The following is a 20,192-nucleotide window of genomic DNA, read 5'->3' as shown; positions in this document are numbered from 1 at the left end:
TTCACCAGTGTATATACACAGGATCCATGTGGAGTTATTAGCCTCAAGTACTATTTAAGGTACAGGGAAATAATAGGAAGCGATGTTCCAAGTTCTGTATTTGATAGCTCTTTTTTCCTTACTGTACTTATAGTTATAAAAAATGATTTTAATGTCTCATTTCCTCTACATCTCTCAACCTTTCTTTTGCCTCTTTTCTCTTTACCCAAAGTCTGAGATGACTGTGGTGTTGTATCTATGTGGTGACGGTGCAGGTTTAGGATTGGGAGAGGAAGATAAAAAATGATGTACTTAGGGTGGATGAGGTAGAATACTCTAGTTCTTTTAGATCTTAAAGCTCAGACCTTGGTTTCAGACCACTTTGATTTTATTTCTTTGTCCACGTGAGCTAGAAAAAATGGGCTTAAGCAAAAGACCTTTTGCTTAGGCTTAGTAGGTATCACATCATACAGGAGTGAAGTGTGTTTCCAAATGCCCAGGAAAGCTCAGCTTATCCTTATTTTCTATTCTAAAAGAGCAGATAGGCCAGTGCACAATCTCCTCTAATTTGTTACCAAAAACCCTGTCTTGATTTTCGTGTCCTATTGGAAGGTGTTTTAAAGAGTAACGGGAAGCTGGGAGTTGGTATAACCTCAAGTACCACTCCCCATCCATGTACCTTCTTCTCCTGACCTTTCTCTTAGGGGTTGGCAGTGATTAAAGAGTGATCCAGTAACCAATCTCTGGGAATAATTTTAGAGCTTTAAGGACATAGTTTCTAAGGTCAATGGGTAGAAGTTGCAAAGAAGGAAATTTAGGCTCAACTAAAAAAAAAAATTCCTTAAGAATTATGAAAAAAGCAAAAACCTTCCGTACAATGAGCCAGAAAAGAAAGAGGGGAAAAAAGGACAATCTGGTCAAGTTGGTAATGTTTTCTCAGAACACTCCCCCTCTTTCCCTATTCTCTCTGCCTGCTTTGCTCTTATTTTCTTCAAGCTCACCCTTAATGTATAACTTTCTATCCCCTTGCTCAATCTCATTTCTTTTGTCTTAAACTCCTATGGGTCATTGAAATTAATGGGGCATGCTCAGAACCCAGTCAAATTGTGATTATATTAAAATTTCAATCTGCAAACAACAGATTTGACAGTGTATTCAGGAGCAACTGAACAGACTTGCTTCAATAGCACATTTTGCCAAAATCGATGTTTCCTGGTAATAGTGTTTCACACCTGATTTTTGATTGGTGTTCATTTATTTTTATAATATTTTTATTGATTTCTATTTATTTGTCCTAAAGAGAAACCTACAAAGAAACCAATTCCAGCTACCAAAAAGCCACAACCTGGTAAGTAATAATGTTAACTTTATTAATTATACAGCAGAATGTCATTAAAGCATACAGTGGATTGTACCTATTTTCTTGAGACCAAGTGCATTGACAAAGTTGGGATAAAATTTGTCAACAATAGAGTGCTCATTCTGCACATTAGTGATTCATATTTGAAATGTCATAGGAAATTGACACTCTTAGTTAATGAGTTTTAAGAGAGTTGTAGAGAATTTTTCTATTAGATATTATTTGACCTTTATTGAGCCTACTAGAAGAAAGATACTTTTGGAGAGGCATTTTCAACTGTTATTGAGGATGCTCTACCCTCAATCTGTTGGGGAATAGGCTTCTGGGGATCTTTTAGGAACTTGTCATCAGAGAACCTAGAACAGGGGTGGGGAAAAATTTGGATTCAGTCAAAAGGCCACAATTAAGGATCTAGAAGGCCACATGTGGCCTCAAAGTCACAGATTCCCCACGCCTGACCTAGAAGATGATATTCAAAAAATAAAGTCATAATTTTGCTGGAGACAGAGAGTGGTATTAATTAAGAATGATAAGGCCCACAGACTGTAGGGGAAGTGCTTTCCTCAATAATGAGTTATAAACCCAGTATAAATGGAAACCTATCAATCACAGTGACTGTAAGGGGAAATTCCTCAGTCACTACAAACACACAAGTCTATAAGAACATTAGTACTATCTAATTAAAATAGAATAATTAACAACAATTCTTAAAATATAAGGCACATAATCATTTTTTTCACATTGGAAATTTGTACAAAAGTTTTTAATAAATTACACATGCACTAAATGAAACTCAAATTTCCATTTCAACTCAATTCAACAAATATTTGTTGATTATATAATATGTAAGCAAATTCTTCTTGTAAATAAATGCTTGAGTTATATATATATAATGTATATGTATGTATGTATGTATATGTATGTGTATATATATGGTACTGTGCTGAAGCCTGAGTAGAGTAAGAAGATAAGGAATGCTCTCTGCCCGCAAGAAGTTTTCAGTCTTCTAGAGGTGATCACAAGCATATAAATGACTATAATACTAGGTAGAACATGTTAAATGCTATAAGATGAGGTCAGAGGATGAGGTTTATTGAAGAACTCAGAAAATGAGATTCATTCTGAGGAGAAATTGTCAGGAAAAGCAAAGTTTGGGGGGGGGAGTGGTTAAGGCATTCCAGGTGGGAGGAGAAGTAAAGCAAAGGCCTATAAGAAAAAAGGAAAAAGGTATGTTCTAAGATCAACAAGTAGAATATTTTGCTTGGAATGTAGGGTGTATATATTCTCTCATCTTTGGGACTCCATACTTGAGCTGGGGCTGAGTTATCCTGATTAGTGTGTACATGAATGAAAACTGACGCAGCACACTATATTTAGCCAGCTCCAGACCACATTTCACATGTAACCCAGTCCACCAGGAGACCAGGATCTACCCAGCATTGACATCTTGCAATATGTCCTAGTGCCATACACATCCTTTCCCCACTTCTCTTTTTCCACCTCTGATTCTTAACACACAAATCATTTCTGAAAGGAGCATGGCTGTGGTTTTCCTTTCAAGGACTCCCAAGTGGGCTTCCTAATTCCTAGCAGAGAGAGATGAAAAGAGAGAAGGAAAAAGGATTTAAAAAAAAGACCTCCAATCACTCCTGCCCACCAGAATAGTAGCTTTATATCCACCTCTTCCTCCAAAAGAGAAAATGAGACAATCCACTAAAATCCTTACTGTTCCTACTGGGAGGGGGGCTGGGGGAGAGAGAGAGAGAGAGAGAGAGAGAGAGAGATTAGTTATCTTCTCCTCTCTTGGTAGATTCAGGCCTGTAAACTATGCCAACTATAAAGTTTGATGGAGTTGGTTCTACTTTTTAAAGAAAGGAGTCAGTTTTGAATTAGCTGGAATGGAATAAAGGGAGAGAAATCCTCATTAACAAATGAATAGAAAGCTGCTTTCTTAATTAATTCCGCATGACTACTTGGGAACCACTATTTTGTGTCAAGGGAGTCTTACACTTTCTATAATAATGCTATGTTTTCAATCTGTGACCCATCATATGTTACTCTTTCCTGAAACCCATTCTCTTAGTTAAAGGGTGAGAAATCTAAAAGAAATTTAGTGTCAGTTATCAGTTATACTGTTGGCAAGAGTGATTGAACAGGAAGCCTCATAATGATCCTACCATTAGTGGATTCCCTTCATCATGACTAAGTAGAGACATTCCTAACATATAGACTAGTAGTAAAGTTGTTGTCCAAATTTTGCTTCTGAAAAATACACTTCTGTGTATGTATATCTTCTGGTTGTGACTACTCAGTATTTTGAGACTGAATCTGAGTAAGTGTGTCTGACTTAGAAAATTAATTCCATAAATTAATAAAATGTGTGATGGTCAGAGTATAGTTACCATGTTAGATTCTAAAGTTCACCTCAGTTTGGGATCATATATTTCCTTGATAATGTTATTTATATAACTACTTATACAAGTCATTAAACAGAATATTCTCTCCTTTGGCTTTTTGGTCACTTGCCATTTTGATTCCCAATCACAGTTTTCTATGATTTGTAGTCACACAGTATAATCAAGAGAATAATAGTGTTTTAAAAACATGAGCTTTTGTGTCATGGGGCAGCTTGGGATCACTGAAATAATTTACCTAGATGTAATCAAGCCCTCTTTCCTTCTCTTACTCAGTTTCGAACCTAGCTCAAAGTTGATGAAAAATTTTTGACCAAGATATACTTACTGATGGACTCCTATTGTCTTTCTTGCTGATTGATCGTTAGTGGACTGTTAAGCAGAGTTATCTTTGGGGTGTATCAATAAGAAATCTTCTGAGATTTTAAAACATTCATGAGTGATATGTTGCTTGAAGTTGATACATTAACCATATTCTTTGAATATCCTTGGAGTTGTTTAAAAAGCTATTAATCCACCTAACTGTAGTATCACTAACTCACTCATTCATTCATTCAATAAGCAATTATTAAGCATTTATTACTCATAAAAATTTCTTCAAGGCTTATTTGAAATTTCCGTAGTCTAACAAAACCACAATTAAATAAGTATCTGTTAAACTCTTACATCAAATACAAACTGAAAACCCAATAGGCATATTTTATATAATTTTAAAACAAGATTTTAAAGTTGAAATATCAAATCCACACAGTGTTGACTACCCTGACTGTGACCCTCCAGCCCACATTTTTTTCATCTTTTTGACTAATACAGAACTATGTTTAACATGATTGCACACGTATAACCTATATCAGATTGCCATCTTGGAGTGGGGTGGGGTAGAGAGGAAGGGAGGAAAAAAAAATTGGAGCTCAAAATCTTATAAAAATTGAAAGCTGAAAACTATCTTTACATGGAATTAGAAAAAATAAAATTCTATTGATAGATAGATAGATACATAATGAAATAATTTGTCTTGTACTACTCTTGACTGGGCCTGACTCAGGCCTTCATAGTTTGTGTTAATACTGGAATGAAATGAAACATTCTTGGGTCATAGACAAATTAGCATAGAGAGATTGACAGTCACAGGAGAAAGATAGCAACATGGATTTCCCTGGTTTCTTAATTGTCGATCATGGTTCATCTTCCCGGCAACATATGGAGCGCCTCATGGCTATTTTGTGCTCATGTGATGAGCAATTGATTTCAGCAGCCTGAGTCACTAGTTCCCTAATGATTTTAAACCTTCTAAGAAACAACTCACCTAATTTGCATAGGGAGAACATTTAGGATATTGTTCTCACTGTAGATGACTTGCCAAAATCCAGACATACTTTGTCTGTGGCCTTCCCTTGAATTCTTGTAACGCCAAAATAAATCATCAAAAATATTTGGCGGGAACAACCCTTGTTTGGATATTAACATATTCTAGTGTGTTCTAATAACATAATTGGCTAATTAATTTTTATCTCTTTCTAGTGTCTCTTTAAAAAAATCTTCATGTTTCTATCTTACTTTACAGCCTAATTTGGATAGTGCAGTAATGGTGTGCTATTTGAATGATATTAGTAAACTGGTACCTTATTCTTGGTCTCAGCCAATCTGTCCTGCTTTACTCAGCAGTTTGTCCTAGTTAGTGATTATCACACATTTTATCCGTAACACCAGTTATCACCAGGGAACATGATGATGATGATAAAAGTAGTAATAATGATAATAATAATGATAATGAGATATAATGCTTTAAGGTTTGAAAATAACTTTACATACATGGTTTTATTTGATCCTCATAACAAATTTGTTAGGGAGGACCTACAAATATTATCCCTCTTTTACAAATGAAGAGCCTGAGACTTAGAGAGGTTAAATCACTTGCTCTAGTTAAAGCTAGAAAATGTGCAGTGGAACCTATATTTACTGATGTCAAACTCTTTCCATGATGTCATATTGCCTCTAAAGCACCTTCCTCTTGTATGAAACCTGTTCATCATAATGCTAGGAGTTAAAATATATAAATAAGTTATAGTGTATTTATTGGAAATTTGAAGGGACACAGACTGAGAAGGCTAATTCTGAAAAGGCTAATGCCAAAAAATTGTAAATGTCGGAATTTGAATAAAGACATAATATGTGAAATGTGAAATGTGAAATGTGAATCACATTTTAGGACAAACAATGCAAACTGTTTAATCATGTCATCAGATCATATATCCACAGCTTTGCCTCAGTATTTAGCAAATGAATTGCAAACTATTCCTTCATTTTCTTCTAATGCATATAGTGTTACTAGAAGCAAGGTCAGCAATTCTATTTCAAATTTCCAAGACAGATGTTGTTTAATAGAAATTTTCAACAAAATATTATAAAATGAGTGATTTTCATGTCCACTTACCATGTAGATTTTGTCATTTATTTCTTTATATTGATAGTATTCTCTATATTAACTATTCTTTAATTTCTTTGCAGACAGTGGCTTGTCTTTAGAAGATGCTCTTTTAAATGGAGGAGATGGTAAGAAGCATTTCTGTTAGCAGATAAGATGAGATAATGTTTCTATAGGTGGGGAGGTTGTCTCTGTGGTAATTAATGATACTATTTAGAAAGAAATCTTTCTTTTCTTTTTTTTCTTTTAAATCTTTTTCTCACTTAATAGTATTTTATTTTTATAATTATATGTGAAGATAGTTTTCAACATTCACTTTTATAAGGTTTTGAGTTCCAATTTTTTTCTCCCTCCCTCCCCTCACCCTTCCCCAAGACCGCAAGCAGTCTGATATAGGCTATACGTGTACAATCATATTAGACATATTTCCACATCAGTCACGTTGTGAAAGAAGAATCAGAACAAAAGAGAAAAACCACTAGAAAGAAAAAAAGAGAAAATAGTCTGCTTTGATCTGCATTCAGATTCTCTGGATGTGGATAGCATTTTTCATCATGAGTCTTTTGGAATTGTCTAAAATTGTATTGCTGAGAAGAGCTAAGTTTATCAAAGTTGGTCATCTCACAATGTTGATATTACTGTGTACAGTCTCCTGGTTCTTCTCACTTCACTCAGTATCAGTTCATGTAGGTTTTTCTGAAATCTACCTGCTCATCATTTCTTACAGCACGATAGCATTCCATTTCATTCATATACCACAACTTGTTCAGTCATTCTTCAATTGATGCGCATAGAAATCTACTATTTTAAGTTGATGCACATAAAAAGAACTTCAAAAAGTATAAAATTATCAAAATTTTAGATATTTGATTACTTTTTCTTCATACCACACAAGCCCAACTCACATGCCTTCTCATTTAGGTTTAGGTCCATACTTACATAGAGGCAAAAAAAAATGTTTACACACTTATGCACAAACAATACATTATCTGGACATGGTACCCTTTAAAGGGGTTGTTAATATGATTTTGATAGAAGAGAGTGATTTGCAGCTTTGCTGTTTTGTATGATGAACTATGGTTTTTCTCAGCTTTTTTGAAATGGCTTTTGCAAACCTCACGTTCCATAATATAAGATCATGGCAGAATTTATATTCCTAGGATGAAATTCTTATAGTTAGTGATATATCACTGATAGTTTATTTTTATTCAGAACATTTGAGCCAGTAAATTTGTAGTAAGAGTGCTGACTATTGATAGATTGATACTAGTATGATCATTCTTGTTTCTGATTCCAGTATGTGGCTTGGGATAAAACACTATCTCATTTCCACCAGGTGGCATCAATTGACAAAAACATTGTTTTTTTTTCCCTTTTATTGTTTTATTACATTAATTTATATTTATGTAATAACACAAGAATTTCCATAATATAGTATAATAAAAAAAGATGATTGCACATGAAACTGCAAATCTACTATGAACAACTTAGTATTCCTTTCAAATATACAAAAAAATTATTCTGTAAATTTCTTTTTTTCTCATTTTTTCCTACCCTTCCCCTAGCCTGCCCTAGAGATGACTAACATTAGACACAAATATGTATATATATGTATATAATATGTAAAATTATTCTATGCATACTACTATTTAACATTGATTTTTTTAAAAAATTCCTTTTTTGTACTGTGAACTTAACAATCAACAGACCTTGACATATTGAACACAGAATATGAGATAACCTCTGTTAGGTACAGTTTAATAATTATATATATATACACACACATATATTTATATACTCATGCATACAATATAGACGCACACATATACATCCATATATACATACATACACACATATATACATATATATGTTGTTGTTACAATTGTATCCAACTCTTTATCACTCAATCTGGGATTTTCTTGGCAAAGATACTAGAGTGGTTTGCAGTTTTCTTCTCCAGCTCATTTACAGATGAGAAAACAGGCAAACAGGATTAAATGATTTGCTCAGGGTCACACAGCTAGAGAGTTTCTGAGTCCATATTTGAATTCAGAAGGATGAGTCTTCCTAACTTCAGGACCCTATTCCCTGTGTCACCTAGCTCCCTTTTCTCATATGCATGTTGTTTTTCTAAACAACCTTCTGCATTAACTACAGAGGTAAAAAAAGGAACACGTGCTTGCTGAACATGATTCCTGCTAAAAAATACTGAGTTTGGGGAATTCAAACATAGGTGGGAAAATAGAAACATTTAGTGGATACCTAGTAACAATAGAAACTTTTAACAATTAAAGCAAAGGTCATGAATGTGTTAATTGTTCATTTTTAATTTTGCTTTGGCTGGAATTTGGTGTGGGGCTATAAGATAATTTTCAAATATTATTTTTTAAAAAATTATACAAAGCAACTACCTTAATCATTTTAGGTCTTTTATCAAGTTTAAATGTGTTGTGTTACTGTTTTAATATTTTTCTACAATGTCACATCCATCCAAGCATCATTATAATGTATGTCCTACTTACCATTGAAATATGTTTTTTCTCTTTAAGAAAAAATTAAAATTTTTAAAAGAAAATGCATATTCATGACATATAAGTAAGAGTTTTATATAATATTGCAAAGGATTATAGAAGGGACCTCAGAGGTCATCTAATTTGATACTCTGACTTTATTGATGAGGAAGCAAAAGTCCAGTATTTTTCCTCCCTGGCTGTAATTAACTCTTGTTAATTACAATTTTTTTCATATTGAAGTGAGAAAGAGGATCCTTTTAGACTGTACTTACAATCAATTCATCGCCATGAAAATTTTATTGTCCCAAAGTCTGGGGAATAGGCAGCCTACAAGCATTTAAAATGTATAACTTATTAAGTTCTTGGTAAATTGAGGTAAGGTCAATTATAGAGAATATTTTGAAGTGCTATAACTGGCACTTTTTTTTTTGAGTGAGATGGCAGGGGATGTAGATAAAGGGAGGTACGTGGTCTATTTAGTAAGTGAATAAAGTTATGCCCTCACATCGATTCAAACAATCTGTTAGCATTTATGTCAATTAAAGAATAAACAGTTAATTAGCATGAATTATTCCCTCTCTGCCACTACAGTTTGAAAAGTTAGATCCTCACCTTTTTTTTCTACAGATGACTCTGTGAAGCCTAATCCACCAAAACCCAAACCAGGCCAACATGGTGATACAGGTAAGATAATTTATTCCTCTTTCATATCCTTGGTACTTTTTTTTTTTAAAGGCAATTGGGGTTAAGTGACTTGCCCAAGGTCACACAGCTAGTAAGTGTAGTGTTGTCTGAGGCCAGATTTGAACTCAGGTCCTCTTGACTTCAGGGTCGGTGCTCTATCCACTGTGCCACCTAACTGTCCCCTAAGTACTTTTCAATGTTTGGTCTTTATATCTGGAGTTAAAACCGACTAACTTCTGATTAGTATTGGAAATATCGCTCTCTAATATCTTGCCATGAAATGCAGGTGTCCCTGAACTCCCTGAAGCTCTTACAGGTTTTACTAAGAAAAGTTTTGAGTACAGTTCCCATAACAGACCATTTGCTATGTGAGGACGAGTTTGGTTAAGTACTGAGAAGCTCATCACCACTTGATTGGCCATTAGGTGATATTCTTTGGCCATAAAATCCACAATGACCTTTAGGATTATGTGACCTCCTGCTTCTACTATCCCATAATCACAGAAGGTCTCAGAGGGTATGAGAATTAGAGTTTTGACATAGTCTGTAATCATAATTGTTGATATTCTAAGTCTTGGTCCAATGACTGCTAAGTTGATTTGTTCCTGCAGGAGCTGGACCACATCCATGTTGATTTCCTTACAGTCAGAGCAGTAGAGGTGAAGAAGTGGTAGCTAGATAGAAGAATGACTTATAGGCTATCCTTTGAGATTCAAGTAAAAATATTGTCAGAGTTGGTTTCATTATGCCTCCAAAGTAAAATAGAAACAACATTTCAGAGGACATTTGATCATTTTGCCTGGTGTGCTGGCAAGGGATTTATGGTCTAGGTAGTTACAAAAATGGTTAGTGGCACAATAGGATGATAAATTGATTTGGCCTTTTCAGGGGCAACTGTAGTATTGGTTTGATTATCATTTCAGAGTAAGAAATAGAGAGGAGAAGGGGGAACAAAGATAATGTAGAGGAATGTCAGCTATGAAGATATACAGCAGGGATGTTGTGGGTCCTGATACTCTCATAGTAGCTATGAAGGACTTTCAGAAACTCTGAAACATAAGCAAATTGGGCTTTTATGGTACCATTTACTGTTAGCATCCTGGTCAGTGTGATGTAAGTGTCTAAGAGTCAAAAAAAAAGATAGGGTAGATGTGACCAAACATTTTATTTTCACTGATCTTTACAACCTCTCAGAACTCTCCAAAATAGGAATTATTTGCAAAAAGAAAAGTTATTGCAGCTGTCTCCATAGGCTGAAACACCAAGTCCCTTAAATTGTCAGCATCCTGATGAATTAACAGCAAAGAAAGTGAATCTCTTATTCCTAAAATGGTCACTCAGCACCCCCTAAACTCTGGTGTGACTGTATAATGAGACTCATGGGCTTATGCTCTGGAAACCATCCAACAACTCCCCTTTTGCTGCTACAGTCTGTCAACATATCCTCAATAACTCTGCCCTCATTCCACCATTCTATGGTAATAAGTAACAGAATTCAACTCTGCCACCCCCTGCCACAGCCCCATCTCTCCCCCCACAGAGCAGGTGGTGGTATGGAAAAGAGGAAGCTTGCTCTGTCTATCCTGTAGCAATGCTTAGCCAGAAAACTAAAGGATAAAAACAATTGAGTTAGGCTACCAGCATGTGTCTGGGACTCCATTGGACCTGAATGAAAGGAGACTGTCATCCAACAAAGGGCAGTTCTGTCCCTCCAGAAGTTACTCAGAACAAGGACTGAAGCTGGTGAAAAGTGAATCCCCCAATGTGGGAGGAGTCTGAATCAACTTAGTGCAGCCTTCAGGTATCTGCCATAAAATACAAAGGAGTCAGAAACTTAATAGGAGGAGAACATAAGGGGGAGAAATATTGAAATGACCAAAGGTCACAGGAGGAAGAAAACTCAATTGAAAACTTGGATCATAAACAGATAAATCAACAGAAGGAAAGATGTCCTTCAGCACATATAAATGAGTCCAAATATCTGAATAAATATTGCAAGGCAAAGGGAAATAAATCACTATTTGATGATCCAGAAGACTCTATTGGTTCTCAAGAAAGTAATGGTTCAAGAGACACTTAGAATTCTGAAAGCAGAATGTATGACCCAAACCACAGAAATAATTGGTAAAATAGAAAAAGTTGAACCCATGGAGGTGATTCTCTCCAAAGGAACAAGAGAGAAAAAATGATTGGGAATGCCAACATACAGAAGAGAAGGACAATCTGGAAGAAGAAAAACAAAGAGCAATAACATTATAACAAACACACACATAGTAAAACAGTAATCTTAGAGACAGGATGTGTAGATACAACTTAAGGCTCATAGTTCTAGAAGGACATGACAACATAATGCAAGAAAAGTGCTCAGAACACAAAAAAACAAAATACCAACCAAGTGAATGCACAGATCACCTCAGGGTGGTGGTGGGAGACAGAAGGAGAAGAAGAACACTATGCTGATTACTTCAAGATGCATAGTGGTTAAATTTAACATTTCCAATGTCAAAAAAAAATTCTACAAACAAAAAGAAGGAATTAATATAAAGAAAAGAACATTTGAATAACTCAAGATTATTCTTAAACCCACCAGACCATAGAAGAGAATGAAATATTTTCCAAAGAACAAATGCACCAAGGATACAATTCTAAGTCTAATCACCAATGAAAAATGAAAAAGGCATTTGTAGCATTCCTACAAAATATACACATGAGCAGATTATTTTCCTTGCAAATACCCCAACAACAGAAATACAGGAAAGTTAAGAAAGGCACTCATTAAAATAAACAAACAAAAACGAATTACCCCAGAAAAAAAGAAAAACTAGAAAGAGAATGACTTTTATGGGGTTTAAATAACAGCAGAGGAATAATTAAGAGATTTCTTTCTAAAAGTACACATAGAGACAAGAGTAGAAAGTAAAATTTAAATAGATGTGTTCATGGAGGAACAATTGCCAAAACATTATGAACTAAACCTCAGAACACCATGCCTACCAATTAATCAGTGTTAGTGGCTGTTTATTTTTTTAATTTTTTAGTGTGGAACTAAATTGCAAGATGCAAGGGTATATAAAAGAGAGAGGAGAGGAAAATGATAAAGGGAAATATGCATACTCTAAGCAATTCAATGGTATATAATGAAAACAAAATAAATCTCATGGTCTCTCAGGAAGAAGAGGGGATATGAGCGAATGGCAAAGGTGACAAAAGGAAGGACTGAAATCTTAATCATTGAAACAGAATATGTAGCAGCCAATGCTGTGGTGAGAACCATTGGAGGAAAGTTCGTGTTATCAGGGAATGCCCCAACAGAAGCATTAAACATCATGATGACAGAATTGTCATAATTGTAAGAGCTGTCAGATAAGTAAAGAAAGGCATTGAAAGATTATATCAACGTCTAGCTAAATAAGCACAGTAGAAAATCTGAACACATTGCTCAATTAAAGGAAATCAAAAATAAACAGGAGGAAAGAAATCCAGAAAAAGACATAAATCCTAGATTCCTTTAATCATGAATCAAAGTAAAACGTCAAAGGGTCAAGATGACACAAGGAGTCAAAATAATATGAAGAACAAAATAAACAATTCGACATCAATCAAAACCTTTATTTGGAGGGTCTTGTAAAGTGAAGTCAAGAGGCAAGAACTCCAGAAGGAAGACCATGTGGAATAATCTTTGGTTATCTCTATGGTACTGTAACTCTGAGGTAGGGTGACTGACTCCATCCCTCTAGCTTAGGTTTATGGGGTTTCTTGAGTGTCTCTTAATATGGACCCTAATAATAAATCACAGTATCACCCCTCACCCAAGATAAGTGGAGATCTCTTTACAATCTGGACTGGCTTGCTTACTCCAGGCTACTCTAACACTGGCACATCTATGTTACCAAAGAAAGTTATAGCAGTTAGTGGTAAGATGATAGCAAACCTATGATTTAGAACTGGAAGTCTCCTAGCCTAAACCTCATTTTTCATATGAGAGAACTGAGACCAAGAAGGGTTACATTATGCCAATCAACCTTCTGTGTCCCTGATTGTGACATGAGGTTTCTGTTTCCCGTTTTAGGAGGGAAGGGAGAGATAGCTAAATGCAAGGGCTGTGCCCAATCTCACCCTAGACGTTTTATGCTTGCTGCCTTCTTTATTCTTAATCCTATGTCTGTCTTCTAAGTTCTTTTTTTTGTGCTTGATTCCTTCATACTCTGTTTTCTTGACTTCACTTACTCATCTAGGCTCTAACTCGTGACCTATCCTGACTTTGCTACTAAAATGTCATTATTTTGAAATTGATTCCACTAGTACTAACTTTGATTCTTCCCCCCCCCCACCCCAGACCTAACTATAGCTTGCTTGGGCCTAGCTACCTGTCTATCATTCACAGTGGGCTGCTAGTCTATCCCTTGGCATGACACTCCGCCTTTATTAGGTGAGCTTCTTTTAAGTTGATCTTGACTTTTGTACTGATATATCTCTCTGAGGGTCATGAAGAATTAAAATGTGGGTTACTGCAGACTTACTTTTCTTTTATGGCCATATGAATTATAGGACATAGAATAATGCACAGATGCACAAAATATCTAATTTTGCAATTCTAATTTTCTCCCCTGTATAGGTGGCATTACAGATGATGATCTCAAAGGGCATACTCACTCAGGAGGTATCATGAATATTATTTATTCCAATGTTTCCTTGCTACTTTTAAAATTTTTATCAGTAAACATTTATTAAGCACTTTTTTTGCAAAGCATTGTGAAAAACTACAAATAAAGGAGAAAATTGTTCTTGACCTTTAGTAGGGTTATATAGTCTAATATTTTGAGGGAAACATGCTAATTCATAGTCTGTTTTTCATCTGGAGCACAGACATTTGCTAACAAACAGATTTGAGAATGAAAGGCTAATCCTATAGATGCTTCCTCTTTACCATCCACACCTGTAATTCTCACTGGTAGTTAGTGACTATTAACAGGGTGCAAGCCCCACGAATAAGATTGTACTTTTAAAATGAATGGGTTCTTCTGAGGAACAAATGATAGGAAGAAAGAAAAAGAAGTAGAAGGAATAAGAATAGGCAATGAGCAAACAAAATTTTGTCTTCTTTTGAAGATGATATGGTGGCATATTTAGAGAACCCTGGAGAATCAACTAAAAACCTAGTCAATACAATTGACAAATTTAGCATTTGCAGAATATAAAATAAACCCACATAAATCATCAACGTTTCTATATATTACCAACAAAACTCAATAGGAAAAGATAGAAAGTAAAATCCCATTTAAAATAACTTCAGACAGTATAAAATAGTTAGGAGTCTACCAAGACACACACAGAGAAATAATACAAATGCAATTGTAATATACTTTTCATACAAATAAAGTCAGATCTAAATAATTGGAGAAATATTAATTATTTGTGGATAGGCTGAACCACTTTAATAAAAATGATAATAGTGCCAACAGTGCCAAACTAAGCAAACTACAGAGAGCTGTTTTATAGAATATAAAAAATAATAAAATTTATCTGAAAGAATAAAAGGTCAAGAATATTAAAAGAATTTTTTTTTAAAGATGAAGGAAGGTGGCCTAACAGTAACAGATCTCAAACTATACTGCAAAGCAATAAAAAACAATCTGGCACTGAATATGAAATAAAGTGGTTTATCAATAGATTAGAATAGATCAATAGCTTAGATAAACAATATACAGAGGTAAATAACCACAGAAACCAACTTTTGGGTTTGATAAACCCAAAGATCCCAGCTATTGGTGCAAGAATTCATTATTCAACAAAAACTGCTGGGAAAACCAGAGAACCGTCTGGTAGAAACTAGACAGAAACTAACATCTTACACAGTATACCAAGATAAGCTCAAAAAGTGTGCATAATGTAGACATATAAGTGATATTTTGAGCAAATTTGGGGAGCACAGAAAAAAAAACTGCCTGTTAGACCTCAGGAAAAGGGAAGAGTTTATGACCAAATAAAAGATAGAGAAGCTCATAAGAGGTAAAATAGATTATTTTAATTACATTAAATTTAAATTTTTTTGCACAAATAAAATCAATTCAGTTAAAATTAGAAGAAAAAAGGAAACTGGGAAAACATTTTTATAGAAATTTTCTTTTATAAAGGTTTATTTCTTAAAAATATGTGTAAACTAAACAAAAGTTTAAAAAAAATAAGAGCCTTTCCCCTATTGATAAATGGATATGAGCTGTTTTCAGAAAAAGAAATCAAAGCTATTAATAGTCATGAAAAAAATGCTCTAAGTCACAAATAATTAGAGATATGCAAATCACAACAACTCTGATGTACACCTTAGACCCATAAAAGAGATAACCATCAATTGGAAAATGACTGAACAAATTGTGGTATATGATTGTGACGGAGTATTGTTGTGTTGTAAGAAATGGTGAAAGGGATGGTTTCAGAAAAAAAAAACACCTGAGAAGACTTACAAACTAATGCAAAATTAAGTGAACATAACTAGAACATTGTACATAGAAACATACTGTAATAATAATCAACTATGAAAGATTTAGCTACTCTAATATAATGACAATTAATTAATTCATGACAATTCTGAAGGACTCATGATAAAAAATGAAGTCCATATCCACAGAGAGAACTGATAATCTTGAGTGCAGATTGAAACATATTTTTTTCTGCTTTCTTTCTTCTTTCTTTCTTTGTTCTACAACATGGCTAAGGTGGAGATGTTTTACATGACTTCATATGTATAATGAGTATCATATTTCTTGCTTTCTCAATGGGTGGAGGAAAGGCTGGAAGAAGGGAGAAAATTTGGAACACATACATATACACATATACATACACATATACATATACATATACATATATATATACATATACACACACACATAACAAATCCAGTTACGGCATAGCTTTTTGAAAATTGTTGAGCAGCAGAAATGGAGGTGATAAACAATTTCACATTAGTTTATCCTTAGAGGAAAATAGTATAGAAATTTATTAGATAAGTTGCTTTAGTAATACTCAAAAGATAAGAAATGGAAATTCATAAATTAGAGTGACTAAATATGTTAAAGATTTTATTATAAGCTCTCATTTTGTACAAGTAATTTTACAAAGTTATATTACAGATAACTAGCTATGTGATTGTATTTAAGTCACTTAAACTCTGAGCCTACTTTTTTTCATTGGTAAAATGAGTATAATATTTGTACCACCTATTTCAGGGCTATTTTAAGGAAAGTGCTTTGTAAAAGACTGGTAAATGTAAGTTATTATTCTATTCATCTTTTGGATATATAGTTCCATTCACTTATTCATCTTGAGGAGAAGATATGCTATAAGTATATGCTAATTTTTAATTTTCTAGTAGGTAATGAACATTTTGCAGAAGTCTTTGCTTATCAATTTTTTTTGCTAGAAGTATATATAATATGCATATATTAACATACATTTTAATGTTTCATAGGTTCAGATGATAGAAGTAATGACGAGAATGCACCTGGTACGTATGCATAATTTCAAGTATCTTTGGCTTCTTATCCTCTTGTGCTGTGACAAAGCAGGCAAAATGATACAAACTTTATAGGCTCACTGATAATATTTGTTACTTTCTCTGTTCCATAAAACAATTCATTACATTGTGATGTGTCTTGAAGTATTCAACCAGCCTTTGACTTAAGACCTCCAACAAGGGGAGACCTAACATCTCTCAAGGCATCCTGCTACACATTTGGATAGCTTGAATTTTTAATAAGTAGTCCAAATGTGCCTCTTTGGGTTCTAAATTTAATTTATAAAACTTGTATAGCTTATTTAGACAAGTGTAAAATCTTAGGAATTCCATGTAAAAATGAAACTTTATTTTAAAAACTTTGAAATTGTGAAATAAAAATGGATAAGCTTTTAATGTAGAAAAGGCTATTTAAAATGCCTGGAAAACTAATTAAGATGTCACAGGAAAGAAAAACTCAACATGTGTGCTACTTTGATGAATAGAATGGTTTGACAAAAATAGTATAATTTTACTAATGCTTTCTATTACCTCTGTGCCTGCTTTTTTTTCATTTTCTCACTATTTTCTTTTGTCTCTGTCTTTTCTCCTGTCTGCTTCCTTCTGTCTTTTTCTTTTTCTTTCTATTTTTCTCTCCTTTTATTGTTTCTCTCTTTCTCTTTCTGCCCTTTCTGTTGGTTCTATTTTTCCTTGACTTCTCTCTGTTATTTTCTTTGTTATTTTTGTCTTTTTTTTTCTTTAGCTCCTTAACTATCCATGATTTGGACTGGAATGTTTTTTTAAAGTTTAATTTATTGCATAAAATTTAATGACTTCAATTAAAACAAAATAGAAAGCGGTTTTTTAATTGTCTCTAAAACAATGACTTTTCTTTGTACGTGTCTCTTGACAAATTTTCTCCTGTTGAGTCAGAGATCCTCAATGCAAAATGAGTCCCAATACTTAAATAAAACTAGGCAATATAGACCTTCCCATTGTTGGTACAAATCACAATCTGTATATGCCTCTTTATCCTAAGTAGTTTAGTATTTTTTCCATAGACGTTTTATAGAGAATCTAACATGCTGGAGGCCTTCCTCTAGGTCTTTTTACATTTCATGGGTAGCAGGACTGCACTTGAGCTGTTTGCTATCCCATGACTGATTTTTCTCCTTTTCTCATCATATATTTCCTTGATGGCATCCTTTGGGGCATTTCTTGCACATAAGTCATCATTGGAAATATGTAACAGCCTATTTGAGGTCATCATGCTTTTCTCCATAGCCTCTTTGGTTAACCTTGAACTCATAATAAAATTCCATAAGTTGATTTTTTTCCCCTTTCTTTTTGTAGCTGATTCCCCTGGAGTAATATCTGGAATTGTAAGTGCTGCAGTTGTGGCGCTGGTAGGAGCTGTATCCAGTTTTATTGCTTACCAGAAAAAGAAACTCTGCTTTAAAGGAAATGGTAAGGTTTACCATTAGATATTCCTGTTTTCATTGCAAGTAAGAAATTTGTCCTTGGCTGTTTTTCCTCCTATAAAAATGTCAACCAATGGCAGCTAGGTGGCATAGTACATAGAATATTGGACTTGGAGTCAGGATCCAGAGTTTGAATTTTACTTCAGCTCTCATTAGCTCTGTTGACCTGTGGGCAAGTCACTAAACCCACTGAACCTCTTTCAGCCTCAGTTTCTTAATCTTCATCCCCATAAAATGGAGATAATAATAGTATCTACCTCATGGGGTTACTGTGAGGTTTGAACAAGATAACATGTAAAAATGCTCTGGAAACCTTAAAATGCTATATAAAATCACCTATTTTTAATATCAATTAACATTTATTAAGTACCTACTATATGCTAGGCACTATGGAGAAACTGTAAAAATTCAGTTGAAATCAGTTTGCTAAATAGCACTGTGCCTCCCCAATATCTTTTCTAGAATGTCTGTATTGTTTTCCCAAAGGCAATCAAAGAACACTTGTTTTAGGTAATCTCCTGGAGTACTCATTTTTGGTTCATAAACAATACCCACCACTCATCTAAGGTATTTGTGTTCAAATGAAGGTACTGACTGACAAATTCAGGAAATGACTCTATTCCTTTAGTGGTGGATTCCCTTTCCCTTGACCTACTCTGTGGTCATGTGTTCTTCCCTCTTTCAGAAAAGAGATGAAATTAGTTTCTGTCCTTCAACAGACTCATTTAAAACATTTTTTTTCGATCAGAATATCTTTTTATTTCTGTAAAGCCAATTAATGTATGACTTATCTAAAGTGTTTTTCAAGGCCAGACATTCTGACCAGAGTTTTTTTTCTTTAGCTCCAAATTCAAGTGTCCTTTAGATGACAATCTTAATCTTCCTTGGGAGAAGTAACAAACACTTTGCCTAACAGTGGACACAGCATCATGTTAGCATTGGGAGATCATCTCAGTCCCCACGTTTTACAAATGAACAAATCAAACCCCAGTGGTCAAGTGACTTGCTCAGAGTTGCAAAGATCATTTATTAGCGATTGAGTTTAGACTAAAACTAGTCTTGGGTATTTTCCACTGCAAACAGGCTGCCTGTCACGGTAAGAGCTGATAGTTTGAGTTCATTAAGAATTCAATTGAAGTAAATGTATCTACTTTCTAGAAATCATTTTTCCTCCTTTGGTGAATTGTGTCACTGAGCAGACTCTGCTAATATAAGAAAATTTGATAGCTCATTATAGAAAAAGCATGAAGTTTTATTGATAACTCAGAAACTCTTAAAGTAGCTCTCCCCCCTTCACAGAACACAGACACCACACACACACACACCCCCCTATTTTTTAAGACTTCCAGACAACGCTAAAGGATATACAGTACTACATAAAGATATCTTTCTACCTTTAGTTTAGAAAAATTTATAGAGAAGCTAAAATTTGTTTCTGAAAAAGGAAAAAAAATCTTTCATATGCAATGTATTAACCTCTGAAAGGCTGTAGGGATATTTCATGAAATTCTCTAAAACAATGAAATTTGTGAAAGTATCTAAGATTCTGCACGGTTTATGCTTAATTAGAAATATGATATGATTGTTTGGAATTGAAGTAAAGTTTTTGATCTTTTCCCCAGCCTTTGGAAAAAACAGTTTCTTGGGGGGGTAGTAGATTGAAAGAAACAAAGCTATTACTCATGCAGCATCTGTACTGGGGCAGGAAGAAGGTGAATAAAGAGGAAATTTTGATGGAGATCCACTTGTTTGACTAGAAACAGAAAAAGAAATGCGATACTTTTAGCTGTATTAATAAAGCCTCAAAAAGAAACTACCAATGAGTTATCTTTTCTAAAGAAGGATGG

The 20,192-nt window shown here is 34.2% G+C and overlaps 1 protein-coding gene across 2 annotated transcripts in view; it reads left to right on the top strand.

Annotated features, from left to right (window-relative positions):
• The window catches only part of CD99 (CD99 molecule (Xg blood group)), a 55,541-nt gene that overhangs the window by 21,950 nt on the left and 13,399 nt on the right, over positions 1 to 20,192 (top strand). For both annotated transcript variants that reach the window (XM_027842411.1, XM_027842412.1), the window contains exons 3-8: positions 1,280 to 1,327; positions 6,262 to 6,306; positions 9,319 to 9,375; positions 13,991 to 14,035; positions 16,841 to 16,876; positions 18,218 to 18,331. In XM_027842411.1, the coding sequence (XP_027698212.1) occupies positions 1,280 to 1,327; positions 6,262 to 6,306; positions 9,319 to 9,375; positions 13,991 to 14,035; positions 16,841 to 16,876; positions 18,218 to 18,331 (345 nt within the window). The remainder of the gene's footprint in view (positions 1 to 1,279; positions 1,328 to 6,261; positions 6,307 to 9,318; positions 9,376 to 13,990; positions 14,036 to 16,840; positions 16,877 to 18,217; positions 18,332 to 20,192) is intronic.

The sequence above is a fragment of the Vombatus ursinus genome, unplaced genomic scaffold (assembly GCF_900497805.2).
Source record: "Vombatus ursinus unplaced genomic scaffold, bare-nosed wombat genome assembly UNPS02014872.1, whole genome shotgun sequence".
Lineage (NCBI taxonomy): Eukaryota > Metazoa > Chordata > Mammalia > Diprotodontia > Vombatidae > Vombatus > Vombatus ursinus.
Note: the sequence above shows the minus strand (reverse complement) of the source record. Positions and strands in the feature narration are given on the sequence as shown.